Here is a 25396-nt window from a genome sequence, read left to right as displayed (position 1 = left end):
TTTACTATTTTTCCGTTATGAGATATGTAAAGAGGATTTGCCGCAAGAGGGCCTAGTTCCCAAAGTCGTATGCAGTATAGCCAGTATCTCAATAACTGCCCTGCAATTCAGGTAAGCATAGCTCCGATCACTCCGCCTTAATGACGGACCATTAGAAGGCCGCGACATATTCAATGGTGCTGCACTGTCACTTCATTGGCCAACTAAGTCCCTACCTTTTCACTCACAGCTGCTGCGTACGATAACCTGGCGTCAAATTATGCGATCAGTTTTTCATACCATTGACGATACTAGTCCATATTTCGACTATCGTAGCGAGCAATATCAAACCGTTGGATCGCTCGTCTACGTAAATACAAGGAAAACCCCCTACTTTTTTTTTCTGAAAAATATCTTCAAATCTTCTTGTTCAGAACCCCGAATATCGACGCAAAGTCTCATCGATTGGGCCCTCATTTACCTCCAACAAACAATCGTCAATTGTATTTTTCGGCTACTTAAATCACTCCGCCTCACAGTTCCCTGACCCGCTTTGAACGAAGCAACAAGAAGTTTCGTGGTTACTTCGTTTCACGAAACTTCAGGCACAAGTTGATTGCTACTTCACGTGGCCCGCCTGAAACAGTTATTTGCCATAGCGATCGGGTTTTGCCTGACAGACGCAGGGAAATTTGCGAAGAGTTTTTAGATAGCCGTCGCTGGCGTAAAACTGTGGCGCTGGTTAAAACAAGCGTACAAGTGGCGGCTGACGTCTTCACATACCTTTTATCGCTTGCAACTATAACGACAGCAACAGCTTCGAAGCAGTGATTATCGGTAATGTTTCACCTGAAACTCTTTACCTAAAACGAGTGACTACTGCCAGAAGCCGAAGTCGATGGTGCCTCAGCAAGACGAACATCTATGGTACCGTCTTATTAACAGTACAAAATCATGCTATAGCCTACGAGATACCACTCACAGATAACGGGCTGGCGTGATCCATGGACGACGTCACCATCGTCGACTATAGGACTGGCTTCGAGGGCTTTGCTGGCTGTATAAGCCTGAGGAAGCAATGGACGGAATGGCTATTGGCCAGTGCCACAGAGATTGGAGGTTTAAAAAGTTAGAAAGCAAACATGGCAGAAAGTGCTGCTTCACAGGGGCGAAACTTCGTTTGTTGATATATAACGGAGAGTGCCTTTTTCGTTTGGGACGATAGCAGTTTTTGCTTTTTCTGCCTTTTTTTAATCGAAAAAAGAAAGACGCATCGATATATGGAAGGAGCGTTTATGCCGAGGAGCCTTCATTGTCGACGGGCAAATTATCAGCGGCATAACCTGGCGACAATGACGCTTGGTACTATACCATCAATGACTAGTAAACATAACGACGGTTATAAATAACAACAACAAACGTCAATTGTTATCCTACTTTTCCAGGTCAAAATTGGCAGAGTTATAAGTGAAACATGGGTCGGTCACGATTGGTGTGGTCCGCAAAACATAAAAAAAATAGAGTCAAACATGGCATACTACATACAACAATACCTAATTATTAGTGTGGTGGAATAGATGAAAACAAAGCCTCGACAGGAAAACTATTTATAATGGATATAATAGAGTTAGATCCATTAATCGATTTTTCGTCTGTTGTGGGGCGCCTACTACAAGGAGGTACATGTAATACAAGGACGCATTGTACCACATATGTTACTTTGTAGAGTTGCAATTTTTTCCTACAGGAGAAAAGGGTCGTGAAATGTAACAGTTAATATAACTTGTGTGTAGTTTTCAGTGTACTTATGGAAACCTAATTATACCCAAAACAACTGATGAATATTCCTGAGGTAGTCTATAGCTTAGCGTGCATTGAACACCTGCTTGCCTGCAGTGACTAATAACTTCCAGTTTTCGTTTATAGTTTACCTTTTAAAGACTTGTTCCCGTTTGAGAAAGGAGCAATTACAAAATCAGGATACTATAGCCTTTTATAACTTCAAATTACGTACAGTTACAAATGCCATCTTGTTACCAGTGTACATATCAGTTACCTACTTGACAGTGTACCGGCTTATTTTCTATACATTTTCATCTTTTTGATGTTCTTATCCATTCCTCTAACCGAGCATCTGCCATCATTTTTGATGCTAAGAATATCCAAACTTTTTACATCTTTTGTTATAATGTGTTGTTTCTTTATGCAAGTTTACGGCGTGAGCAACTCCGCTTGAACTATACACACACACACATATATATATATATATACGCTAGTATATGTATATCTGTTGTCGATAGCGCGAAGTAAAAAGTAATATATATATATATATATATATATTACTTTTTAATCAAAAGCATTTTACATACTCGTTATATTAGTTAACTTCGCGCTGTTGTATGCGCGGGTATTTTAATTTTTTTAATCCAGTTGTAAAATACCTCGTAAATCATTCGGATGACAATAATAACCTATAAACAACTGACCAAAGTGAAAAATATGCGAAGGGAAATTATTTTGAACGTAAAATATTGCATTTCCGATATAAAACAGATGTTTTTTCCTTGCGTGTAAACTTTGGACCATGATATTGTAAGGCGCCAATTCGCTGGTTGATGTCAGTGAGCTTGAGGGCTGTGTTCTACATCAGCTTCTGATCTGTTCAAATCTAAACGTTACGCGATTACAGTGATTGGTTACAATTGCCATAGCACATGGTAACAATTCAAAATGAGCGCTTTTTTTGTTGTCTTCCCCGTTACTTATCGTTTTCTCTTCCGAATGCGACGGCGGCGTCACCGGCAGCCGCTTCCACAAAAACGATATTCATATATGGTAACGAACAGCGACCGCCCGGTGGCCGCTGGCGTCAATTACCGTATTTTTAATAACGATATCGTTTGCTACGTTTGCTATTTTAATATAGTGGTATTGTGTCGTCCCCTTGCGAACGTTAATATATATATATCTGTTGTCGATGTTCGGCTTATAACAGCTGCCCCGTTTTCTCGCGCGGGCATCGAGCGCCAAGCGCTCCGAGCAACTACTGCCCCTGTTAATACCTCTGTTCGCTACCGTTGCCCACTACAGATAGTGCCGGACTACCAGCGTAGTCTCGCCTTGTTACTCTCTCAGCCAGTCCTGTATATATATAATATATATACATATGATATAGTAGCTAGTTGAAACAATCATTTTCACACGACGCGTGCCGCCGCTACAAACATCACCAGCACAATCTGTAGTGGCAGATGAAATCAGCTACCGTAGTGATTAGACAACCGACTGACTCTCGTACTTTTTCCCTCTTGCTATGTGCGTGTCCGTATTATTTATACTATTTTTATAAATATTTCTGCATATCGATCTGTTTCTATCCATCCTATGTTTTGTTGTTTCTATATATAGGTAAATATATATTTCGAGTTTTACGTCCGGTTCCCAAGCCGTTAAGCATTGTTCCTCCGAACACTAGGCGAAGTGTGTCTACACCGGGTCTCGAACCTAGACCACCCCATATCCCTAAGCCCAAGTAGGTAAATCAGTGCGCCATAACGGAGCAAGTTTGATCCGTCTACAAGTCGATGCAGATAAGATGCGCGAATGAAGAAGGACCTAGAACTGTGCAGTTAAAGGCTAAAAGCATTGATGTCAAAAACTGCACAGATATAGCCTGATGATAATCATATAGAAAAACCGAACGTGTCAATATGCTGTTGCCTGCTCTCATGGTGATGGTAATGTGGCTATCGGATTGATTGTTTGATCCACGGCAGCAAGCGTGATGCGATCGATCGGGCCGATCTTTTCCTTCGTATTATGTGCAGCGTCTCCAAGCAGCTCTCTTGCGTTCTGTAGCAGTTTCGTGCGCTTACAAGTTCATTCCTAAAACATCAAAGATATACGATTCGACGACGACGACGACGACGACGGCGACGGCGACGGCGACGACGGCGGCGGCGGCGGGAACGGCAACAACAGCAGCAATAGTTCTGAGGGGTCCGCCCCGCCCGTATCATGTAAACCTGGCACAGATCATCAAAATCTTCCATTTGTCATCTGTTTAACGCGCACATATATTACAAATGGTCAGCTAACGAGCCTTAAATATATGTCAGAAGTTTGGTACTAGTATAGAAAATAGCGCCACTGAACGACAGTAGGAATTTATCACGGTCGGAAATACCAGACAAGCGACAAGTGTTCGTTATAGTGAAAAGTGAGCAAATAGTGACTTTACCGGTGCCGGTACTGAGCGGTGGTTCCACAGAGCAACAACAACGACGACTTTATGCGACAGTTATTGGAGCGTCGAAGACTACATCCCGTTGGGCCCACGTTTGTCGGCCCCTTAGCGTCTAACGTTTGACCGGCTTTCCTGGCGTTTTGCTATTACCAGTCAGCATCGGCCAGTAAATCGTTTCTGCGATCGAAACTGATCCCGTGGTCAATTCTGACCGTTGTGGCAACGTCATTAGCTAAACTGCCATCGCTAGAGCTGAACCAACATGAGCTTTTAGCTATCCAGTAAACAAGTGAAGCGGTACTTCTTTAGCATCCCTAGATTCCGCCCTTGCTTTGCAGTTTGATATTTATACTTTGCCTACATTCTGCTGTACTAAGCAACTGCAGCATGGTTGCTCACTAACCTCATCGGGCGTCCGACCCCCCGTGGGAAGTGTACAGACAGACCGGTTGAACTTCACGTTTACTTCGAGCTTGGAGTTGGAAACAAAGCGCTTATAACGGAGAAACGAGCGCGCTTAATGCGAAAAGTTTTCACTAGTGGACTTTTATGGCGTTCGTTTTACAGTGAGTAATACACACGATAAAGATTTTACTTTTAGATTCCAAGCGAATAATCGAAGAAAATAGGCAACCAAATTATAAATGCCAGTGGTCTGCTGTAGTAGGTAATAAGCGTAGACAAATTATGCAGAGGGTATCTGTTACGTTCGTTATGTTTAACAGGAAAGCCTGCTCATTCGTATGAGCTTCAGGATCATTTTAACCACGAGCCATTGATAGGCATGATCATGGCGAAAGGGGCTGCACCCCTTCAAAAACAAGAATGAACTACCGTTTGGTAATTTAGATTATGCAGCGATAGCACATCATATAAACATGCTATAACAACAGATGCTATGCAAGGCAAAACAAAAATGAGCTAATAAGACGTATATTAAGATGAGGTTTCAAATTTGAGGTACATAGCACTCTCGCGAGCCTCACATAATGATTCGGGGCATGCACACGCCTAGAGTACCCTAGTGTTTATAAAAGTAACGTCTGTCCAGTTGAAGTGAAGGAACGTTAGCTTAAAGAAACTGAATTTGAGATTTGCCGTATTTGGGCTCATTCCGGGATGCCTTCTACCTTTTGGGCTTTTCGTTATGCCGTTGTTTTCTGTTAGAACTACTTCCCTAACGAAATGCTTATCTGTAGTAGTGGACGTGAAATTGGAAGCACCTATTCCGACAAACGTGTTCTTTTTCCAAACGTGATAATATATACTACATACGTCGTTGTGGCCACCTGTTCCTATTTCTATGAATACGAGGCATTTGCCTCCTGCGACTGCAAGAACAACGGCGAGAGTACTCCGCAATAGCGTGCAACAAAACACAGCTCTGTAAGTTTTTCCTTTTCCTATTGGTGAAATTATTTTCTCTACCGTTAAGGCCAAAACTAGAGAATTAACGTGGCCTTCGGTTTACTATTATCAAGGCCATAGCGATTTCAAGCGTTTATCGATTACGATAACTGTGACGGCTTGACTTCGATCTCAGACCCATAACCAACATACAATATCCTTTGTCAAATATTTATGTATGACGTTGTCGCCTGACAATCAGCGTTGACTGCCAATCGACCACCAGTTATCAAAACAAGTAAGATCAATACTTCATGCATTCATCATGAGATGCTCGTTATGCGGACTATGACAGCACGAGCACTCTCATTATATTGTCACAGACGACTGCTTCCGCCCCTTGTGTCCGCTGTTAGATAACTAAAAGAAACCTTTTTCATTGTGCCGTGTCGTACATTTTGTGATGACAGGTCCGTCAATGTGACTTATCAATAATTGCTATTATTGAATTCGTCTGCCTGGTAGTCTGACTAGAGGTGCGTGGTACGTGTGCGCCTGGTCTTCAACTACGGTGAACGTGCCATACGTTTCCATGGCAGACACATATACGATAAACTTCGTGTTTATACTGACATAATCTAGTAATTGAGTTTATTCTAAAAGTACCACAGTGACACATTGGCTAATCGATGTCACAGTATGCTTAATTTTTCGCTCCATTATTCTAAAAAACGTTTCTAGAACATGTTAATAAACACGATACAAACAAAGACTATTATTACAAACTCTTAGACTGTCGCAAGGGTAAGACCCTAACAGAAATGTTATAAACGTATGGGCACTAGTGCACGGAAGGGAGATGTTCGATCGCTAGTTGTTTACCTATCTATCTATCTATCTATCTATCTGAAATATATCCATAGCACCAACTGAACGCTCTCTTAATAGGAACTACTGTACAGCAAGTAGAAAATGCGGAAAATTAAGCACGCTTGGTTCATTTGTTGTTTAGGCTCGATTACAAAAGTGTAAACCTGGCACCGCTAAACGATGCAGTTTGTTTGTAGGACCAAGCTCTTCGTTATTTTCATACGCATACAAAACACACACACAAAAACCATATGCTTTGAACCCCTTGGCTCTTTCCCCGGGCCGCCCTAACCGTCCACTGAATTACGCTCACCTATAACGGAGTCCACCGTCGCTGGCATCTTGATGCTCATTCATTGTTGCTGTCTCTTCTAGCGCCCCGTGCTTTATGCCCCGTGTGAGAATAGATTTTTAATTCAACGCGAACAAAGCTATCGACTCAATCAGTGCGTAAATGAATTTAATCCAAAGTGAGTCGCAACTGCTTGCTCTGAAAAAAGAATGAAAAATATTTTATTTCTAGGTAAATTGTTCATCTGCTGTGTAATATAATCACCAATTACAGTTATTTATATCATACCATAAGTGTCAGTGGTAAAATATACATAGTGCGAACAAAAAACCTTGATATCTTCGTAGACAATAGAACACACAAATAGAAAATGAAACCCACGTAAGCCATTTAACCCAACTCGTTTCACCTCGTTCGTCGCCATATTGGATCTTCGCGTGCGCGTGTATTTGCGTACCATTCCTAGGTCCCCTACCCGACTCGAACGGAGCGTCACATAAATCAAACTTCTTCACCTAATACTAACATTGTTATAATCATCAACAATAAGTTTATCTGACGTCCGCATATTTACGACCATTTCAGTAGTAGTAGTAGTAGTAGTAGTAGTAGCGTTAGCTTTACTAAAAAAAAAAGCGTCGTCATTGCCACCTCGCGCTGCTTTGCCCCCACAATAGTCTGGCGCGCGCGTGTGACAAGACGGCGACTAACAACTTCCTTTACTTTTACAGCGTAATCGAGACTAAGTAGTGGCTATGGTCGGCCTCTGTACAATACGGATGTTGAGCTGGATGTCATCTATAGACTTTTTGCATTTGGTTGCAATAACAACAAAACGCACCGTAGCAGCTCGGGTATTCTTATGTCCAGGATCTTGAGATAGCCCAAAGATGACCCATACGCATACAGCGTTGACTGGCTCAATGTCTTAAATATATCTTAGATAACAACAATCACTGCTAACTAAGCAGAGGATAGATGAAATCATCATGTTAAACGTCTTCACGTTCCGTCTCCAAGGGAGCTTTAACCATCGAGGAGCTGAGCATTGCCGCTCTAACAGCACCGAACAAATCAGATCCGCACAAGCCGAAACTGTTTCATTTGCAGAAAATTGACATTGCAAGTTAGTGTTTATTCGCTGCTGCTGTTTCTGCTATGGCTTGTTTACCAACGCAGTGAGTCAAACAAATGCTGGTGGCATGACATCAACAACAACTGCCAGTGGGAAGCGGAGGGAGCTCGCAGCTATTGGCTTCTCACAATATACTGCAGTGACTGTGTAAGATACGTCACTGACGTCCGGTCTTAACTCGCAAGCACAGAGTCAACATTATTTTTGTCCTTGCTTTGCCATTGGTGATCCCTGTTGTTTGTCAGTCTACCTGGAATCTTCGTACACCGTGTTCTTTTCTAACTAAAAAAAATACGTTTAAATAGCCGCGGCGATAATAGTACTTCCGCGCCGTTGAGCTGAACCCGAGATAACGTTAGGGCGGCAGCTGCTAAAGCAACAATGTAGGAAGATAGATCAATTGAAAAGAAACTTTGTGTCCTTTTTTTTTTTTTTGTAAAGTGACCTTTTCACGAATGAGATAAACGTGCCGCCCTTCTGAAGGAGCTGAACAATAAGACGCTTTTTGTTAAATGAATAGAAAGAAAGCATTTGTTGTCGTCGCAGATTGCTTCGAGGCTTCCATAATAGCTTAGTGGGTTATGTGTTTGCCTGCTAACGTTAGAGGCATGTTCTAGGTTTAGGTTCGAATCCAAGCATAGACACACTTCGTTTCATGCTGGGGCCAAGCCTTCTGATGGAATGCCCAACGGAGACATCAACGTAAAATTCGAGACAAGGAAGTTGTTTCAAGGTCGTAATTAATGCTCGACACCAGAGATGAATTAATAGTTGTATTGCTGACGAGCATATAATCAGCCCAGCTTAGTTGACCCTAGGTTGTCAAATTAGTTAGACATCGGAATTGTGAGAAGTCATGGTGTTATAATATTTTGGTGCGCAAGGCCGTCTTCGGTGCTCTTTTTTAATGACGGTGGACGTAATGCTATAGGGTGATCATGTATTCAAAAAATTACTACGTATTTTAGGCGTATATGGAGAAAAAAGGTAGTCCTACTGCCCATAATGAACGTTTGATGCATCCGTTGCCGTCACAACACGTCCCTTAACCTAGGTTTTAGCCATATGATCGTGCTATCTATTTCGAAATGATTTTTTGTTTTCAAATTAGACTAGATATCGCGGCAACTTTTCATAGACGAGTACACTATACATATGTCTGACTGAGTTAGTGTCTCATTTTCAAAAGAAGTCCGTAATACCGGCGATCGTAACATTATTGTTTGTCTAAAGGCCTATTGGTAAAACTCACCTTTGTACAAGGTACCCGCTACCGTTATATAACAGCCGCGATCCAGTTTCTTTCGGTGGCACTTCAGTGAAACCTTTTTGGCCAACCGGCTGGTAACGAAAGAAAATCTCCATTGTTTATTTCTTTTTCACAAGCTTTGTGTAGCATTGCTTACATCATGTGGCAGACTTGATTGAACAGCTACTCATGTCGAACATTTCCGCCCTATGCGTCCCATTTTACTGAATCTTTTAGAAAATGAAGTGGAACATGACAGTGTCCTTACTCGCGATGCTAGTCCTGATGATGGCAGTACTGCCATTGGCTCATTGTCAGCACATCGCCCCCGAGGAGCTCGATCAGGCGTTCGCTCAGGCCGCCGCAGATCTTGCCGAGAACACACGGCTACAACAGAGAGCTGTCGATCTCGGCAAAATCGTCAGTGATATGGAAGCCTCAGCATCACGTAAACATCAACGGACGACGTATGCCGCTAAACGGGCTAAGGCCACCATCGATCAGGGTTTCCTCTTCAACGCCGCTACGCTTGCTTTGTTAAAAAGGTAAGTATGATTCAGAATCGTTTGTTGTTAGAGGTGCAAAAGCTACTCCTGGCCTGCCTGTCTGCCTGCCTGTAAATGTACGTTATCAAGTCTGTACGGCCTTGCCGCGAACCAAACAGCGCGTCGTCATTATCAGCATTCTTCAAACTGGCGCGTAACGTTCGAAGTATTTCGGAATTATTAGTTTGCTATAGCCGAGATTGTTGTTGTTTTTTTTTTTTTTAACTACATTTCGTTATTGTTTATATGTAGTCGTGAAATATACTTAATTTGGAGTCATTGAGTTCAGTTCTTCTTGAAAAACGCTGTCGACTTATCAGCTTAGGTACACGTCTGTTCGCGCGTGTTTGGGCTGGGATAATTGGCAATTGGCCCATCCAGAAAGCGTAGAAGCTGCCTAGCACTCAGCAACGGCTGGTGTATACGAAATTATATAATTATTTTATACCGCTGTTAATATTAATGTTATATTAGATTTATGCAAATGCGCAATTAACTAGTAAATAACGTTTATATGGCGATGTTGATGTTGGCTTTCTTTGCCACAACCCGTTCGCAACGATAATGCGGTTGACCCGATCAAGGGATCAGCCATTACTCCTGATCATAGTGAAAGCCAAACGTCTAGACAGACGGGTTAAACTTCCGCAAACGTTTACGCGGTGCAGTAACGACAAGCTTTATACGTCAATATGTTACCGCTGGCAATCATCCAATGCGGTGATTATCTCAAGTACAACAGTCTTAGTACAGCAGCCGGTAAGTCAAGCTGGTCAGTATCAATGATAAAAGAATTCTGTCTATCCAGCCAAAACAGTTAGGGCAATATAATTATAGCGTACGATGCCACGTACAGCCCCTATTTGTCTTAACCGCTCCGTTTACGATTTAGCGGAACTTTTGGAAACGTGCAAACGATCCAATGGAGAAAATTAAGCAAAGAAACGACGACGCCTGTGAGTATCGTTCTCTAAGCAGACGAGATAAAAATGTATGATCTTCCGCTGACTTTTTTTTAGACTCCGTTAGTCCTATAATTTGGTTTTCAATAGCTCAGTGTTGCCCGGGAGCTATTGCTTCAGGCCGATGTTGCTATATTGGCGAGCGCGATCTATTAGGTATGCTGGCATAAGGAATCATTTAACTAACGACCATATACCCAACAGCGGCTCAATTCTCTCATCTAATCGAGTTGCAAAACAATAGCCGAACCAATAAACAAACGCTATATCGAATAATAGGTCTCGCTCCGAACATAATCGAGGGACACAAAAAAAATTTCACAGCAACTACGATAAGATAGAAATTAGATTGAAATCGTAACATATACAATATATCGATACAATATATCTCGTGGCGCGTTCAGACCCAATTTCTTATTCGTAATAGAACGCTGTAGGTGATTCCAGCCCCACGAAGCTCAGGCCTTCCCAGATGTCACCTGTGATCTTGTCTATGCTGTAGTAGATACTCAAGACAGTAAACAATCTGTCGCTAATTGCTCCCCACGCCGCACTACAACACGTAGGTGCATTGTATACATCTAGATACCACGAGCTGTTAGCGTTTTATACGCTTGACGTTGTATCATACGACGGGGGCAAGCAGAGAGCTGGATAGTCACGGATGGACTCAGAAGCGCTCGCTCTTAAACGAAACAAAATATAATAGGTACCTTTTCCGAAGGCAACTACACAAACGTACCCCGAAATTGTAGTTGTCAAACATCTGTATGTCTCTACGACCATGGCACCGGTATTTGAGTAAAAAAACCTGGCCCGTCGCAGGATCGTGACATGTAGGTGTTACACGTGCAATTGTATGTATTGCGTTAATGACCACCAGTGACAATGATTTAAGACATAGGCGTCAAAACAAACGGAAGAATAAATAAAGAAAGAAGGGGCGTGAACATTGGCGGAGACGTTGCACGAAGCGCAGCCGCCCTTGGTTCCAAACTAGTTAGAAGAAGGCAGCTTTTTGCGAATGTCTCCGTGAATAATTTTCTGTGTGTCTAAGGGTAGCATGTTCTCCTACAGAATCATGCAAATATATGCCACAGTGGAAATGAAAACCGGGATCTGGTGAACTGCCAATTCGACGGCGTTTTGTCTAAGACGTGGCGAGATCGAGAAAATGTCGCGGACTTTCTTTCGAAACATTAATATCTATTGCTACATTTTGTGGAAATAATTCGTCTTTTATTGAATTTTTTCCTCATTTTCTTTCTTCCGTATCATCAAACGCTTACGACGTAAAAACTAATCTAATATCTGAGATTTTAACGATGTATGTTCATGTTGGTCGACGACGACGACGTTTAATCCAACCTTACCCGAGGTCCTCGCAACAATAAGTGCTTTGATATAGGTTCGATAAGGCATTTTCCGACACTGCTCTAGTATGATTTTCACCACTAACATCTCGCACCGTAAGCGTTATTGCTGTCAGAACACAGCACCCTTTGATTTGAATGTTGACTTGGCCGGAATTGGTTATGAACATTAAGGAGCTGTGCTAGAACGAACGTTCCAACTTTTTAATTCAATTTTACTACTGGTAAGCCTCTCTGGCTTGCCAGTAGTAAAATGTACCTGGTTAGCTCCCAGGGCAAGACGAAGTGTGCTTGTACCCAGTTTTAGACATAAACGAACCGCCTGTCCTCAAATTTAGGAAGAAAACACGTTGCCACTATGCCATCATCATACTATGACACACGCCAGGACTTCTACTAACTCGACCTGACCAGCAGCGTGTGAGCAACTGCCATACTTTTCATCGTAACCTTTTTGACCGCCAGATCTACCTACGGTCGATCCGCGCTGTTGGCAACGCGATTCCATCTATTTAGACTGAGGGGATAATGACGAGGCAAGACTAGGGGCGGAAGAAGCTATCTTGCACAATGATATACTACTAAATGTTATCGTTCTATCCTTACCCCCGTTACCTCGCAACCCCGTTTATAGAGCTGAGCAGTTTCTGTTCGGTCCCGTGCACTACAGTAGACTTTGTTGGCCGTAAACTATAAAACTACTGGCCACTGTTGGCGCAATTGGCTGTTCAGTCCTCAGAGTGTCCCCGACTGCCGTAGCCGGAAAGGCTTTAAGTAAATAGTGAATACACAAGAAGAATTTCGAAATTTGTCGATATACCGGTGGAACCTCGGGGGTTGAGTTAGCGTTTGTTCGTGAAAAGATGTTGCCCCTCCTTTGTCGATTGCGCAATGCTCGATAGCGGCTCACGTATATCGTACGATTCGATAGACGCGGATCGGAATCGGGATCTACGGTTTTTTTTCTGATGAAAAATAGCACTCAATTTTGCGCTAGCTCGTTATTCCGGTCTAGAAAATATGATTTGAGCCAATCAAATCTGATCGAAAACGGTGTTAAGTGATTGTCAAGTACGGTTTATGGACACTGGCCAACAGGGTGAAAAGTTGAGCGCGGGAGATTCCGCCTCGCTCATTATTCGCTTAGCAGGAGTTATGTCTAATAATGATTTCTTTTTATTTGTATTTTGATTTCGTAAAATATGGACTTGCATGACAAACAGGGGAAATTTTGTTCAGCTACCCTATGGGCCTTAACAAGCCCAATTAGGCCCGATGGCGGCCACACAGTTAGAAAGTATTTTTCTGAAACGGTATCATGTTCCATGTAGTTAGAAGATCGCCAGCAATATTTGACTAGCTTCTTACTATAATGTACAGAGCGAATAGACCCTATATATCCATATACGTAAAATTGGAAGCATTTATATATATATATATATATATATATATATATATATATATATAATAAATTAGAGCTTCAGTTGTCTCAAATCCGTCCAAGAATTTTCGTTATTTTGTAACACGTTTTCCCTATGCCATCTAAAAGCTCGTTGATATGTTGTGTGTAGTAGAAGTGCTCGCCCGCCCTCGGAACTTGACAGCATCCTAATAATGTTCCCGTCCTATACCCAATACGACAGACTCGTAGATACATATAAACATCTATACAATAACAGTCAGTATTCCAAGCCACATACAAATGTACGTCGTGCGCTCTGTGCTATCTTTTTCCCGCCTGTTGTTAGGATAGCTATGGCTATTGGCATGACACTGTGTCTCGCGGGCACCCGGCATAGGATAGATTTCTGCGCAAATGAGCCGTCTATATTGGCCGTAGTTCTATCGAACGAAGTCATTGAAGTACTGATCACAATATTAACTAGTGACAGCCGGCGCAGCCATTACTGACGTACTTAACGGGAGAGTTGATGGAGAGCGAGGTAGCAGTAATTCACCTACTCATAAGCCTACAGCAGCAGAAAAAGAAATCATACAAGGTTCGCAAGCAACGAAGTCTTACCATTCAGTAAACGATTCGACCAGATTGAATTGAATCCATTTACTATGTCTCAATGTACGTTTATGTTCCACCAGCGCCGATCCGTACAGTACACCTCAACGTGCTGAATTACTTGTTGTTGTTGTTGTTGTTGTTGCTGCTGTTGCTGCTGCTGTTGTTGTTGTTGTTACTGTTGTTGTTGCTGTTGCTGTTGCTGCTGCTGTTGACGATGGCGATTGCTATGGTGATGATGGTAGTGGTGACACCGGCATTGTTCCGAAACAATAGCCCTAACGGAATGAGAAGTTTGAGGTGCGCCGTTGAGCGCTTGACTTTGTTCGCTGGCTGCTTGAAAGAATGGACGTATGAACAAAAGCGGATCAGAGTCGCTGTTTGGTCTAATGGTTCTCGCCTGCTGGTAGCAGACGCTTGACTAGTGCTACTAGAACTACTGTGATAGTCGCGTTTGCCGTAACGGCTGCGACTGTCAGCAAGGAGACGAAGCTACAATGCGGAGGCGACTGAACTAGGCTGCTGCAGACGCTGCTGCCGGGCCATGGGGCACGTAAGAAACGCAGCCAGAAATTCGGGACGGAGTTGAGCCGGTGCTGTGGTGCAGCTGAAGTCGATATTGCTACTGTAGTTTAGCAATAAAGTGTTGTTAAGATGCTAATGTTAATCAGGACGAAATGAGCGCCACCGTCACTTCAGCGGCAGAGCATTGCCGTTGAATGTAGAGAAGAGGACTTGATAGATGCTTAGTCAATTTAGTTGACGCTGCAAAAAGAACGACGCCACTACGCTATCTCGCTTGCTTCCATCGTTATGATCCGATGACGCCGCCGCCGCCGCCGCCATCTCAGCGTATCAATAGTAGTAATAACATGGCTAATAGTAATGACAGGTGCAATCACACTCACCATTAACATTTCATCACGAATGCCCCGGTGGCAGATGTTAGCAGTAATAAATAGGTTTACTAGGTGTGCCATTACATTTTCTAGCAAATGATGAAAATATCTACGGCCCCCAAACCTACTGTCCTATCGCGACTCGTTAAGGTCTCTCAATAGGCTATACCATGATAATAAACACACCATACGATGTCCTGTTATTAGCCAGTTGAGTGGCGTTCAAAAGCGGACCAGGTGTTACTCTGCAATTTGATCACAGTGTAGATTTTATAACGAAAAAAACAAGAAGTTTTTTTCTCTGCTTCAATAATAATGTAAGCTGCTCCTGTCGTATTAGCTAATTAGCGAAGAAAAAATCAAAGATCCTCGTCAAAAATTGTCGTTTCACATACAACAACGTCGCGTGTGTGTGTGTTACCCATTACGGTATTTTATCGCTGGCGAAAGTAGTTACGCGTATAGCGAAATCGATCGTCTGCTTCGTAATCTCCTAGGAAATTGATAAAAAAAAAACTTGATATAAGGCGAGACAGAAATCATCATTTACAGGTCGAAAATGACTATGTAAGCTGAATAAATGTCTCTGTCGTAATTCTTGACGTGAGTGGAAAATGGACGGCTGATCCTTCAGCGTCCAGGTTAAAGCTGGTACCGAGTCGTTGCCAAAAATGGCTTTTAGAGAGAGGGGGGACGATAATCGACAGAAAATTTGCTCAGACTACGCAGAGATGGAGGGCATGTACGCGTTCGTACCAAATAACAAACCTACAATTTTCTTATCCAGCAAGCAACGAATCCATCTTCAGAACGCTTGTCTGATTTCTCTCCCTCTCGATTATTAGCGAAACGTTATCAAGTGATCATATATAATCTGCGCATATAGTCTGCGTAAATACGTAAGATCCGAATCTCTTCAAAGTTGTTCTCATATGTGTACGCTTTAAATAGAATTCAATATAGTGATATTGACCTCTCTCTGGAAGATGATCATGTTGAGCTTTGTGTCGAGGTCGCGATTAGGTAACGTCATCTAGATAGAGTTAAAGAATATCTTGTGATACTTCGCTGTTTTCCCCATAAAAAGGTAGCTTTTATAGTCTAATGATGTTACACAATATGAAGGGTAAAAAAAGGTAGGAGGCCCAAAGTTGCTGGCATATCGTAACTTCACTCGGATTATGGCGAATGAACTTCTGTTCGTTACCTTGATTGTACTGAAAGCCGACGATACAAGACTCAAATCTATATTGTAATAATCGAAAATGGCTATTCGTTCTGTTTGCGTATTGCGTCCAAAATTCTAAACGTAAAGGCCGGTGATAAGAAGTCTATGGCATTGATTAGTTTTTATGAAAGTGACATTGGCAAAACAACGGAACTACGGAAAACGATACGGGTCAAAAAACAGTGGGCCATTTTTGGCAGTCACGCAATTACGTATACGTTCTGCAAGCCGATAAACAACAGCTCGTTAGTTTCGTGCCTTTAATGATAACGAGTCCAAAGTAGGTTATTAATAAGAATATTAACAACACTGATACACTACAGTTTCATTATGATGTGTAAAAAAGTTCGCACAAAACAACCTCGAAAAAACTATAGCTATTGCAAGGTCGTTCCGATGGAGCGCGAAATCGGCATCCCTAATTACCCAAAACATAGTCGTAAATAGCTGAGGGTGGCAGATTCTCACGCTTAAGAAATACGTTCAACGTCTATCCAAAAAGAAGACAACCCCACAGTCACAGAACCCCAGTTAGAAGATCACCGAATTCGAAAATAAACTTTTACAGTATCGGCTGGCGACCGCTTGGCACTTAGTCTGCCCACCAACTAATTCGCTTGTCTTCGATACAACCCGTTAGTAAGTTGTTTGTTCTGAATTATACGTTGTTTACACTCAGTTATTGTCAATAGCAAAGGTAATCTATGAGGAACTAGCTCGTAGCAAATCCAACTTATCTGACACAATCTACGGTTTGCGCGTATTGTCTAGACTAGAATAGATTATAACAAAGACAGCAAGCTGTTTCGTCTAAAACGGATCATGACGTTGGTGGGGAGGAAGATGGCGAAAGTACCAGCGCGTCGACAGCAAATGATGACCCAGTGGTTAAACCTGTTGCAACAATACATAGTCGCTTATTCCCACTGTTTAGGCAGTGTTTCGCGCCGTCGTAGCTGCTGGGCCTGTGGGTACTGCGGGAGAATTTGCTTTTCTCACCACCTTTCCATGCTGTCGTTGACTCACATACATTGAATATGGCTATCGTCTCAGCGACGCTTTCTCTAGAGATAAGCACAATATCGTGCTCTCCATCTAATGTTGCAGATGCGTCATGGTATTATTTACTTGTTATCGTCCCAACAAGCGACACTTCCCTCTCCCGCTATTGATGAAGAGGGTACGATAACATCAGTTGTTTCTACTGAAGCTGTTATAACCATTGACGAAGATAAACGGGGGCATTAAAGGATGTTCGACTAGGTTACGCAAGGTTAGTGTGCCCAGTCCCACGCCGAGAAGCCATTAGAATTCTCCCAGGCCGCATTGGAATTAGTGATTTTGGAATACCTTGCCGTCAACTTAACCTCTAGGTGAGCATTATCTGGGTAATGTCCGTGGCTCGCGGCCATAAATGGCGACCGTACGTGACATTATCGAAAGCCATCAGAATAGATCACGGCACGGGCACTTAATAAGACAGGCATGCAGTTTCCTTCTTGTTAAACATAATTATAGTTCTTAGCCGACTAACATCCCATGATTTATGTGCACCGATGCTCTCACAGCGTCTCCCGTAGCCAATGTTACTATGTGTATGTGGTGTATTATAAGGTCAATCTTTTGTTACTTACGAAGTAATTTAGCTGCTGTTGTTTGTTTTTATTTTGTTTTGCGATTGCTCGACAATATGGTCACATCCTACGTTATTAGTGGTCGAGGTTTTTTCTGACGGCATTACCCTAATGTACGCCACCGATTCGTGGGGCTCACAAGGGCAGAGCTTCGTCGCGTTACATCAATGTTGTTGCCCTCACCAATAAAGAAATCAATGAAGTATTCGTGCTTGTGTGCAGCTTGTGATATTGCCATGTCATTAATATAGTTACGCCTGTCTTTGTTATTTTTTCTTCCGCTGAAGATGTACTAATCTTCATGTCACATATGTTTAATAGAACGCTTTGTTTTTCAACTAAATACATCTACACCATTCTACTGAAAGCACGAAACAAGAAGTAGATAATCGCATATTACATTGATTGCATGATCTTTTATGTCGTTTATTCAACAAATTTCCTGGTCGACTAGTTATACTTCGGATGCCACTAGAGTTTTATAAAATCAGAATGTTTATAAAGATAGTTCAAAGTAAACGTAACTGTATGTATATATCCCGATAGATATGCCCAGGTGCATAACCTGTTATGATGACTGCCGCTTATCAAATTGTGCTTTTGTTGAATAAATTTACTAAACTCGATCTAAACTATAAAAAAAAAAGTCCAAAAGTTACTGATCGTAAGTGTATATGTGTCTCTGAATATTTCTTTCCCTGAATATCTTCCTTTAGTGAAGTTCTGTATCCGACTGTGTAACTGATGGGGCTGTATTAGTTGACCATTCATCTGACTATCATTGCAATGCGTGGATCTATTTTCGGGCTTTTGTTCTCTAATAGGGGATAAAGACTTGATGAAGAGTTGCGGCTTAGAAAGCCACCTTTGCTTGTCGGAAGCTCTTCCTCCACATGAAGCGCATGGCCTTGGCCAAGATCACGTCGGTTTTAAGCAAATCCTGTTTTGTATTAGTAAAAGTGTATTTAAAATATTTCACAGCAGAACGTAAATGCATGTTAACACTCCTTTGTTGGCAATGAGAACTTCTGAAGATGTTTGTCCTTCACATTTTATATCACCCAGCGCTTACATTAGGTTACCAAGCCGGCTATAGAGATTATATCGTCATTAGTGTTATCGGTGTTGCAGACCAATATATCACGAAAGTTACATAGTGAACTATCTAGTTTGAACAACTGAATGTAATTCTTATCTATTATTTACTTATGCTGCTAGTAAATTATATCACTATAGGAATAGAGTCAATTCAACGTAATCAGTAAAATATCGTTAGGGCTATTAATTATCGATCCTTGAATTGGGTTATTTGAAATTTAATTAAATAACATTTCTCCAAATATATCTTGACTTCGTTACTATTGAAGTGGTCATTTCGCCCGTGAGGATGTTGGCGGCCTGAGTTCGCTGTCACTTGACCATTCGTTATTGGCTAAGCAGGCTCAGGACAAGTGTAATGCCGAACAGGACATTGCGATCTGTCAAAAACAGGCGTTCCAGACCCACGATGGCACCTGCAACAACCTCCTTAATCCCCAGTGGGGTATGGCTAACGCCTGTCAACTCCGGTTACTTGAACCCGCGTATGAAGACGGTGTCAGCCTGCCTCGCCGTTTCATGAGTAACGGTGATGAACTTCCAAATCCCCGTTTTATTTCTGAAAAACTGCTTGAAATCTTAGGCGAGGAGGATCTCGACCCTCAATATACTCATCAGATTCAAGGCTTTGGACAGTTCCTTGATCATGATATGATTCTCACCCCTACGGCCCGTATCGGATGTAAGTAATCGATGAAGTATACTATATCGAAATAGCGTATTTACATGTATATTTTATCTCGTTTCTACAATCTACATGGATTTTTCACAACAGAATACTTCAAGCTTGCGTTGTTGGCCACTTTCTCTCTTTCGAGGCAATCAATCCTTGAAGAAAATTTAGAATCCATTGCATTTCTCTTTCAGCTAACGGATCTATGCCCCAGTGCTGCCCTTTCGATACCAACCAGATTTCGCAATGTTTTCCCATCTATATTCGTCCCGGGGATCGTTTCTTTAGTAAAGTGTCGAGCAAATGTATGAACGTCGTTCGTTCTGGACCTTGTCCCACCTGTACTCTAGGCTACCGTCAACAAATTAACGCTGAAACGTCATACATTGACCTATCGAATGTGTATGGTCTCAACGATACGCAGAACCGTCAATTGCGCAACCTTGACGGTAGTGGTGAGTTAACTTCGCAGGGAATAGGCCTTCTGCCGCCTACTGAGACACCTATTAACGATGGTTGCTCGGATCTGCAGACAAACCGTTTGTGCTTCCGAGGTGGCGATATTCGGGTCAACCAGCAGATTGGGATAACCTCGCAGACGACAACGTGGCATCGTCAACACAATTATATTGTTCGTCGCCTTCGGGCCAGACATCCCCATTGGGATGAGGAGATCTTGTATTTCACTGCTCGTCGAATCGTTATCGCCCAGATGCAGATGGTGACGTACAACGAGTTCCTGCCTAAGGTCATTGGTAAGGAGTACATGCGTAAGTATGCTCTTGACTACACGGGGCCGACCAAGTATAACCCAGACATCAACCCTGGAATTATAAATGAGTGGGGAGTCGCAGCTTACCGTTACGGTCATGCAACCATTCGTAATTCGTTCTGGGCCGTCGATTTGAAAGGCCGCCTCGAGCGCGAGATTCCTATGCGTGACTCGTTTAACCGGGTCCTCAATTTCTACAACCCACTTGAAAACGATAAGATCATGCTTGGCTTTTCGGTGCAACCAATGAAAAAGTTTGGGCCTTCGTTTGTGACTGGAGTCACCAACGACCTTTATCGTCCGCTTAACGTGTCTTTTGGCATGGACCTGCCAGCCATCAACGTCCAACGAGGTCGTGATCACGGTATTCCTGGCTATACCAACTATGTGAAGCTTTGTTCAGGACTCAATGTGCATTCGTGGGAGGACCTAGCGCCAATTTTCAAGCCGAAGTGCGCTGTGGCTCTTCGAGATCTTTACGCGTAAGTGATTAAAATATAGTTACTACTGTAAAAAAAAAAACGTGTTCCAGGGATCTCTTCAATTTTGCATCATCGTTGTTGTTGTTGTTGTTGCATCCAAAGCCATTCCATTGCTTCGGTTATGCCAGAATGTAACTATCGTAGTAATTCACCTTCTATTTCCCTGGCGTTCCTAGTAGGATATTATTACAGGTACAGCCGACCTAAAGTAGGCTGTAATAAATTTACTGGTCGACTGTTCTCTATCGCATTGCAGCGCCCCTCAAGATGTTGATCTTTTCATTGGAGGAATCTGCGAAACGCCTCTCCCCGGTGCCATTGTCGGTCCCACGTTTGGATGCATCATCGGTACACAGTTCCACAATGCTCGATATGGAGATCGTTTTTTCTTTACACACGAAGGCGAGCACACTTCATTAACGCCTGAGCAGCAGCGCGCGATTCTCGAATCGACACTCTATGCCAAAATCATCTGTGATACCTCTGAGGGCATCAAAAACATACACGAGGACGTGTTCACGCAGATTTCGGAACAGTAAGTATCAGTCTCAATTAGCGTAAGACGATACTGTTAACTTCTCTATAATACCACGTTACTTCTGTAACTCGCTTTTATGTGTAGAATGTTTATGTAACACTATGGATAGAGAACATATTAAAACGATGTTGTCAATATACATCAATTGTGAGATGCATTATTGAAATGTAGGGTCTACATGATAGATTAGTAAACTCATACTGTCGTAATCCTGGTTGCAAATTAGTTAGGCTTCCTTAGTAGAATTTTGATACTCTCGTGGTAGCTGACACGTTCTACAAAGAACCGCCTTATAAACAAAGCTGACATGTAAAACCTGATCCGTACCCGAACGTCAAACCAGCCTGAGGATTAAGCTACGTCCTATATTTCACTAACCTTCTACGATCTGTCCATTCTTTCAGCAACCCGATCAATCCATGCAGTAGCTACCCTAGCATCGACCTGACACCGTGGGACTAAACTATAGACTCTGCGCCACGCTTCATAGTGTTTCGTTCCCGTTCCGAAACCCAGAGGTTAATGAATAGATGTAGAAGGAAAACTGAACACATTCATATAAACCCGACCAACCAAAAAATAAAATAATCGAGCGTACGTTAAGCGCGCAACCAACCATGTGAACACCTTCCGCAAGGCCATATAATACGACGGGCCGATAGGACTAGCCAATTAAACACCAGCCTGACGCTCATACAAACAGTGATAGATTTCATTGTGACTGATGCGTTGCCTCGGCGTAACGGTTCGAGCTACGAATCAATTTCGAGATGTCGCCAATTATTTTTTGTTATTACTTTTTGACGTCATGGGCGCTTTGCTTAGCAACGATTTGCCTGTTGTTCTAGGTCAGCCTGTGATGGCCGTCTAGGGGTCGTACACCTGTTGTTACCTCGATTGTTATCGATCCGGTTAGCTGATGCTGGAGAAACTGCTTACGAATTGTCAGTGTCTTATTCAACCTATTTTTGGTCTAACGGTAGTATGTTACAGTAACAGCAACTAATGATGTTAAAATATTCATGAGTGGGGCCAAAGCTGCGCCTAGGTAGGTAAAGCAGGGGGATCTAAATGACGTCAGCATTAGCGGTAACGACGGTAACAAAGACGCTGAGGAACGACAAAATAATGATTGACATTGGTGCCGACGAATCTCTATATAATTAGGCATCTGCTATTTAATCGCATCGATATGTAGGTCAATTTCATGATCGGGCCGAAAGCTATTTTCGCTCATCGAAGTACATATAAAAAAGCACCAAGCATCTATTTGGCTAAGACACTGCTGAAAGCTTGTTAGGAAACATGGCGGCCGTTGCTAAGTGCAGATTTAGGCTAATGAGAAGGCCAGCATTAGTAAAAGTATTGACAAATGTATTGATTGAAAGCGAATTGTTTAGGGATAAAATAAGCAATCACTTGAAATGAACGGCACCCAACACCGCATCGACCTGATCGACAAAGTCCAAATCATCAGGTGCTTTGGATAAATCTTAACATCCTCAACCATTCCTTTTGTGCTGCCCTGTGACCAGCAGCCATCTTTTTGTAGCTCGTTACTTCGATTTGAAGTTTGCCTTCTTTCTTGTTCCATACGATACTGGCTCTATAGAACCCGGATTTGTGTTATATATTAAAACATCTATCGATAACGGCATAAAAAAGAGCGTTCAAAACACGATTCAATCGGCGGACAACATACAAAAGCAATTGGCCGAGGAGCAAAAAATTGAAGTGATCAGTCGGTACCGTTTGTCTTCGTGTGTATATATATTTTATTAGTATGACGATAAACATGAGGGCTAAGTAGATGTTGACCTGTTACCGTCAAAATATTATATTGCGATGAACCTGAATAACGGTGCCGTTACAAACAGCGAGGCACAACAAAATACAATTGCATAGTAAAGAAGAAATGAGATCAAGACGGATACCCCCCTTCTTTGAACGCTAAGTTGATAATATGGTGTGGGGGTTGAATCCGAATTGTGCCAGCACAAAGATAAGGACAATGAAGTATCGAATGTGGTTGACTGACAAAAAACCTATGAGATGAGAACGAGTCGAGCTGACGTTAATATTCAGTATAATAATAATAATAATAATAATAACATTAATAATAATAATAATAATAATAACGATGTTGAAGACTGATGGTGGTTGTAATGAAACATTATTTATGAAAAAAAGGACGAAAAATATTCTATAATAAAATTACTAGATAAAGTCGAGCTTCGTCTTTTCGTATTGCTTTTTGGTGCCTAGGTTTTTGGGTACGGCTGACTCCGACCAACTTATTTTGTGCAGCTCATTCCATTCGGTTCGATAATTTTGTAATTTAGATAGGGAACTAAAAATATCCACATGGACTTCCTAAACTGTCCAAAAAAAGGTATGTTTAATAGGTAAATTCGAAGCAATGCTGGGCGGCAGTACCAGACGTAAAACTCTGGAGATTTATCCAGGTTCGGTAAATACCTGGGAGTGTCCGGTCATACTAGACATGAGAAATGTTTCGTCCTTAAGATCCAACTCGTTTCAAAGTTAAAAGTGTCGTACATATTCGTCCGCTGCACCTTTCGAAAATGTCCCCAAAACTCCTCCTTAGTTAAACTAATTTCTGTAACTTCAAAACTTCCTTGTGGACCCTGTATATTGTCATATTACAATCTAGGTAAATACAGCGAAATTATACAACGCGTCAACTGGATAATAATAATTCTAAAATTCTTCCTAAACCAGAACGTCAGGATCGTTACGTAAAAGGAGTTAAGTGTTTCTAGAAAATTCTGCACAAATAAAGCTATTATTATCGATTGGTATATAGAGCTATTTTTACAGTTGACAAAATCTTTGGGAGTATATATTTTGGCATTAACACACTGTCTTAGGGGTCCTTACATTGAGAAATTTATAAGTTTTTCGCTTATATCGACCACTATTGCTCTGAATAATAAAGATCTTTACTGGAATTGGAAGCGCATTACTAATGAGTCGAATAAATCGAATTCTGAAGTTAATTAGATTCTGTTTTATTTAACTTCATCCGTTTCTCTGTACGGTTTATATAAAAAAAAAAAAACTTTGTTTTCAGGAAAAAATGCCATAATCGATTGCATGTATTTGTAAAACAACAATAATAATAACTCGATCATGCCAATAAACGGTAGTCATTAAAATGTTCAATGTTTAAGATGGTTATTACTCGTATATTATATATATACGATATTATATATATACGATATATTATATATATTATAGTTATTACTCGTAAAAAACTTTGCCCATTTCAACTTGAGCTCATAGTTAGAGAATGCTTTTCGTACTTTACGTTCGATACCAAAGCCCTCAAGCACAGCTCCCAACTTACAGTTGGCTCCCAGTACGGAGTAGAGTCCTTCTACGGCCAGTTTAAAGCTTGCACCACCACGCTCTTTTGACTTCAGCAGGTAAACACGTTACTCACTCCGCTATCACAAGGACCCAACCTAACACTTATGATAACTCAAGTGAGACTATGTACATTCTCTGACAGTTTAGCGTACAACTGTGTGTTTACACGTGAGCTATCGCCGAAGTGGCCATATTTTACTTTACGATCCACCGCTGATTGGTCTCTTCACACCTGAATGAATTTAACTAGCGCGACCTCGATTTTATTAAACTCCAGTATTCCCCACCTAGGGAAAATGCATAGTACTCTGTATTAACAGTCACCGGCGGACTTACACTCGACCATGATTATGGTGGAAAAGCACTTCAGTAAGCGGAAGGTCATGTCAACGTACTACAAACGAATTTCCAGGCGATTATCTTCAAGCTCTATAATGTCCAACACAGACGGGTCTTCGCAACTCGTCGTTTTATAGAAGCCAAGTTATCGTCACTACCGACCAATCAAAGGTTGAAGATTGTATATTTAAGGTTCACAAGCGCGCAATTAAGCGCTGAAGTTCATTTGGCTTCAGCGTTGCGATCAAATAAAATGAAAAGGACATTACCGTCGTCAGCATCTCCAATTGCGTCATAGAATGCTTTGTGGGATAAACCGATTTCTGTC

General features: G+C 41.9%; 1 protein-coding gene across 1 annotated transcript in view; it reads left to right on the top strand.

The window, feature by feature from the left end:
* LOC111271994 (peroxidase) overlaps window positions 1-23567 on the top strand; it is a 43559-nt gene extending 19992 nt beyond the window's left edge. Inside the window, exons 2-6 of the mRNA XM_022853108.2 lie at window positions 9356-9663; window positions 19141-19553; window positions 19739-20798; window positions 21055-21333; window positions 21741-23567. Coding sequence (XP_022708843.1) covers window positions 9359-9663; window positions 19141-19553; window positions 19739-20798; window positions 21055-21333; window positions 21741-21798 — 2115 coding nt within the window. The 5' untranslated portion in view covers window positions 9356-9358 and the 3' untranslated portion in view covers window positions 21799-23567. The remainder of the gene's footprint in view (window positions 1-9355; window positions 9664-19140; window positions 19554-19738; window positions 20799-21054; window positions 21334-21740) is intronic.
* The last annotated feature ends 1829 nt before the right edge of the window (window positions 23568-25396 follow it).

This window comes from Varroa jacobsoni, unplaced genomic scaffold, assembly GCF_002532875.2.
Source record: "Varroa jacobsoni isolate VJ856 unplaced genomic scaffold, vjacob_1.0 contig01388, whole genome shotgun sequence".
Taxonomy (NCBI): Eukaryota; Metazoa; Arthropoda; class Arachnida; order Mesostigmata; family Varroidae; genus Varroa; species Varroa jacobsoni.
This window is presented reverse-complemented; position numbering and strand designations above follow the sequence as displayed.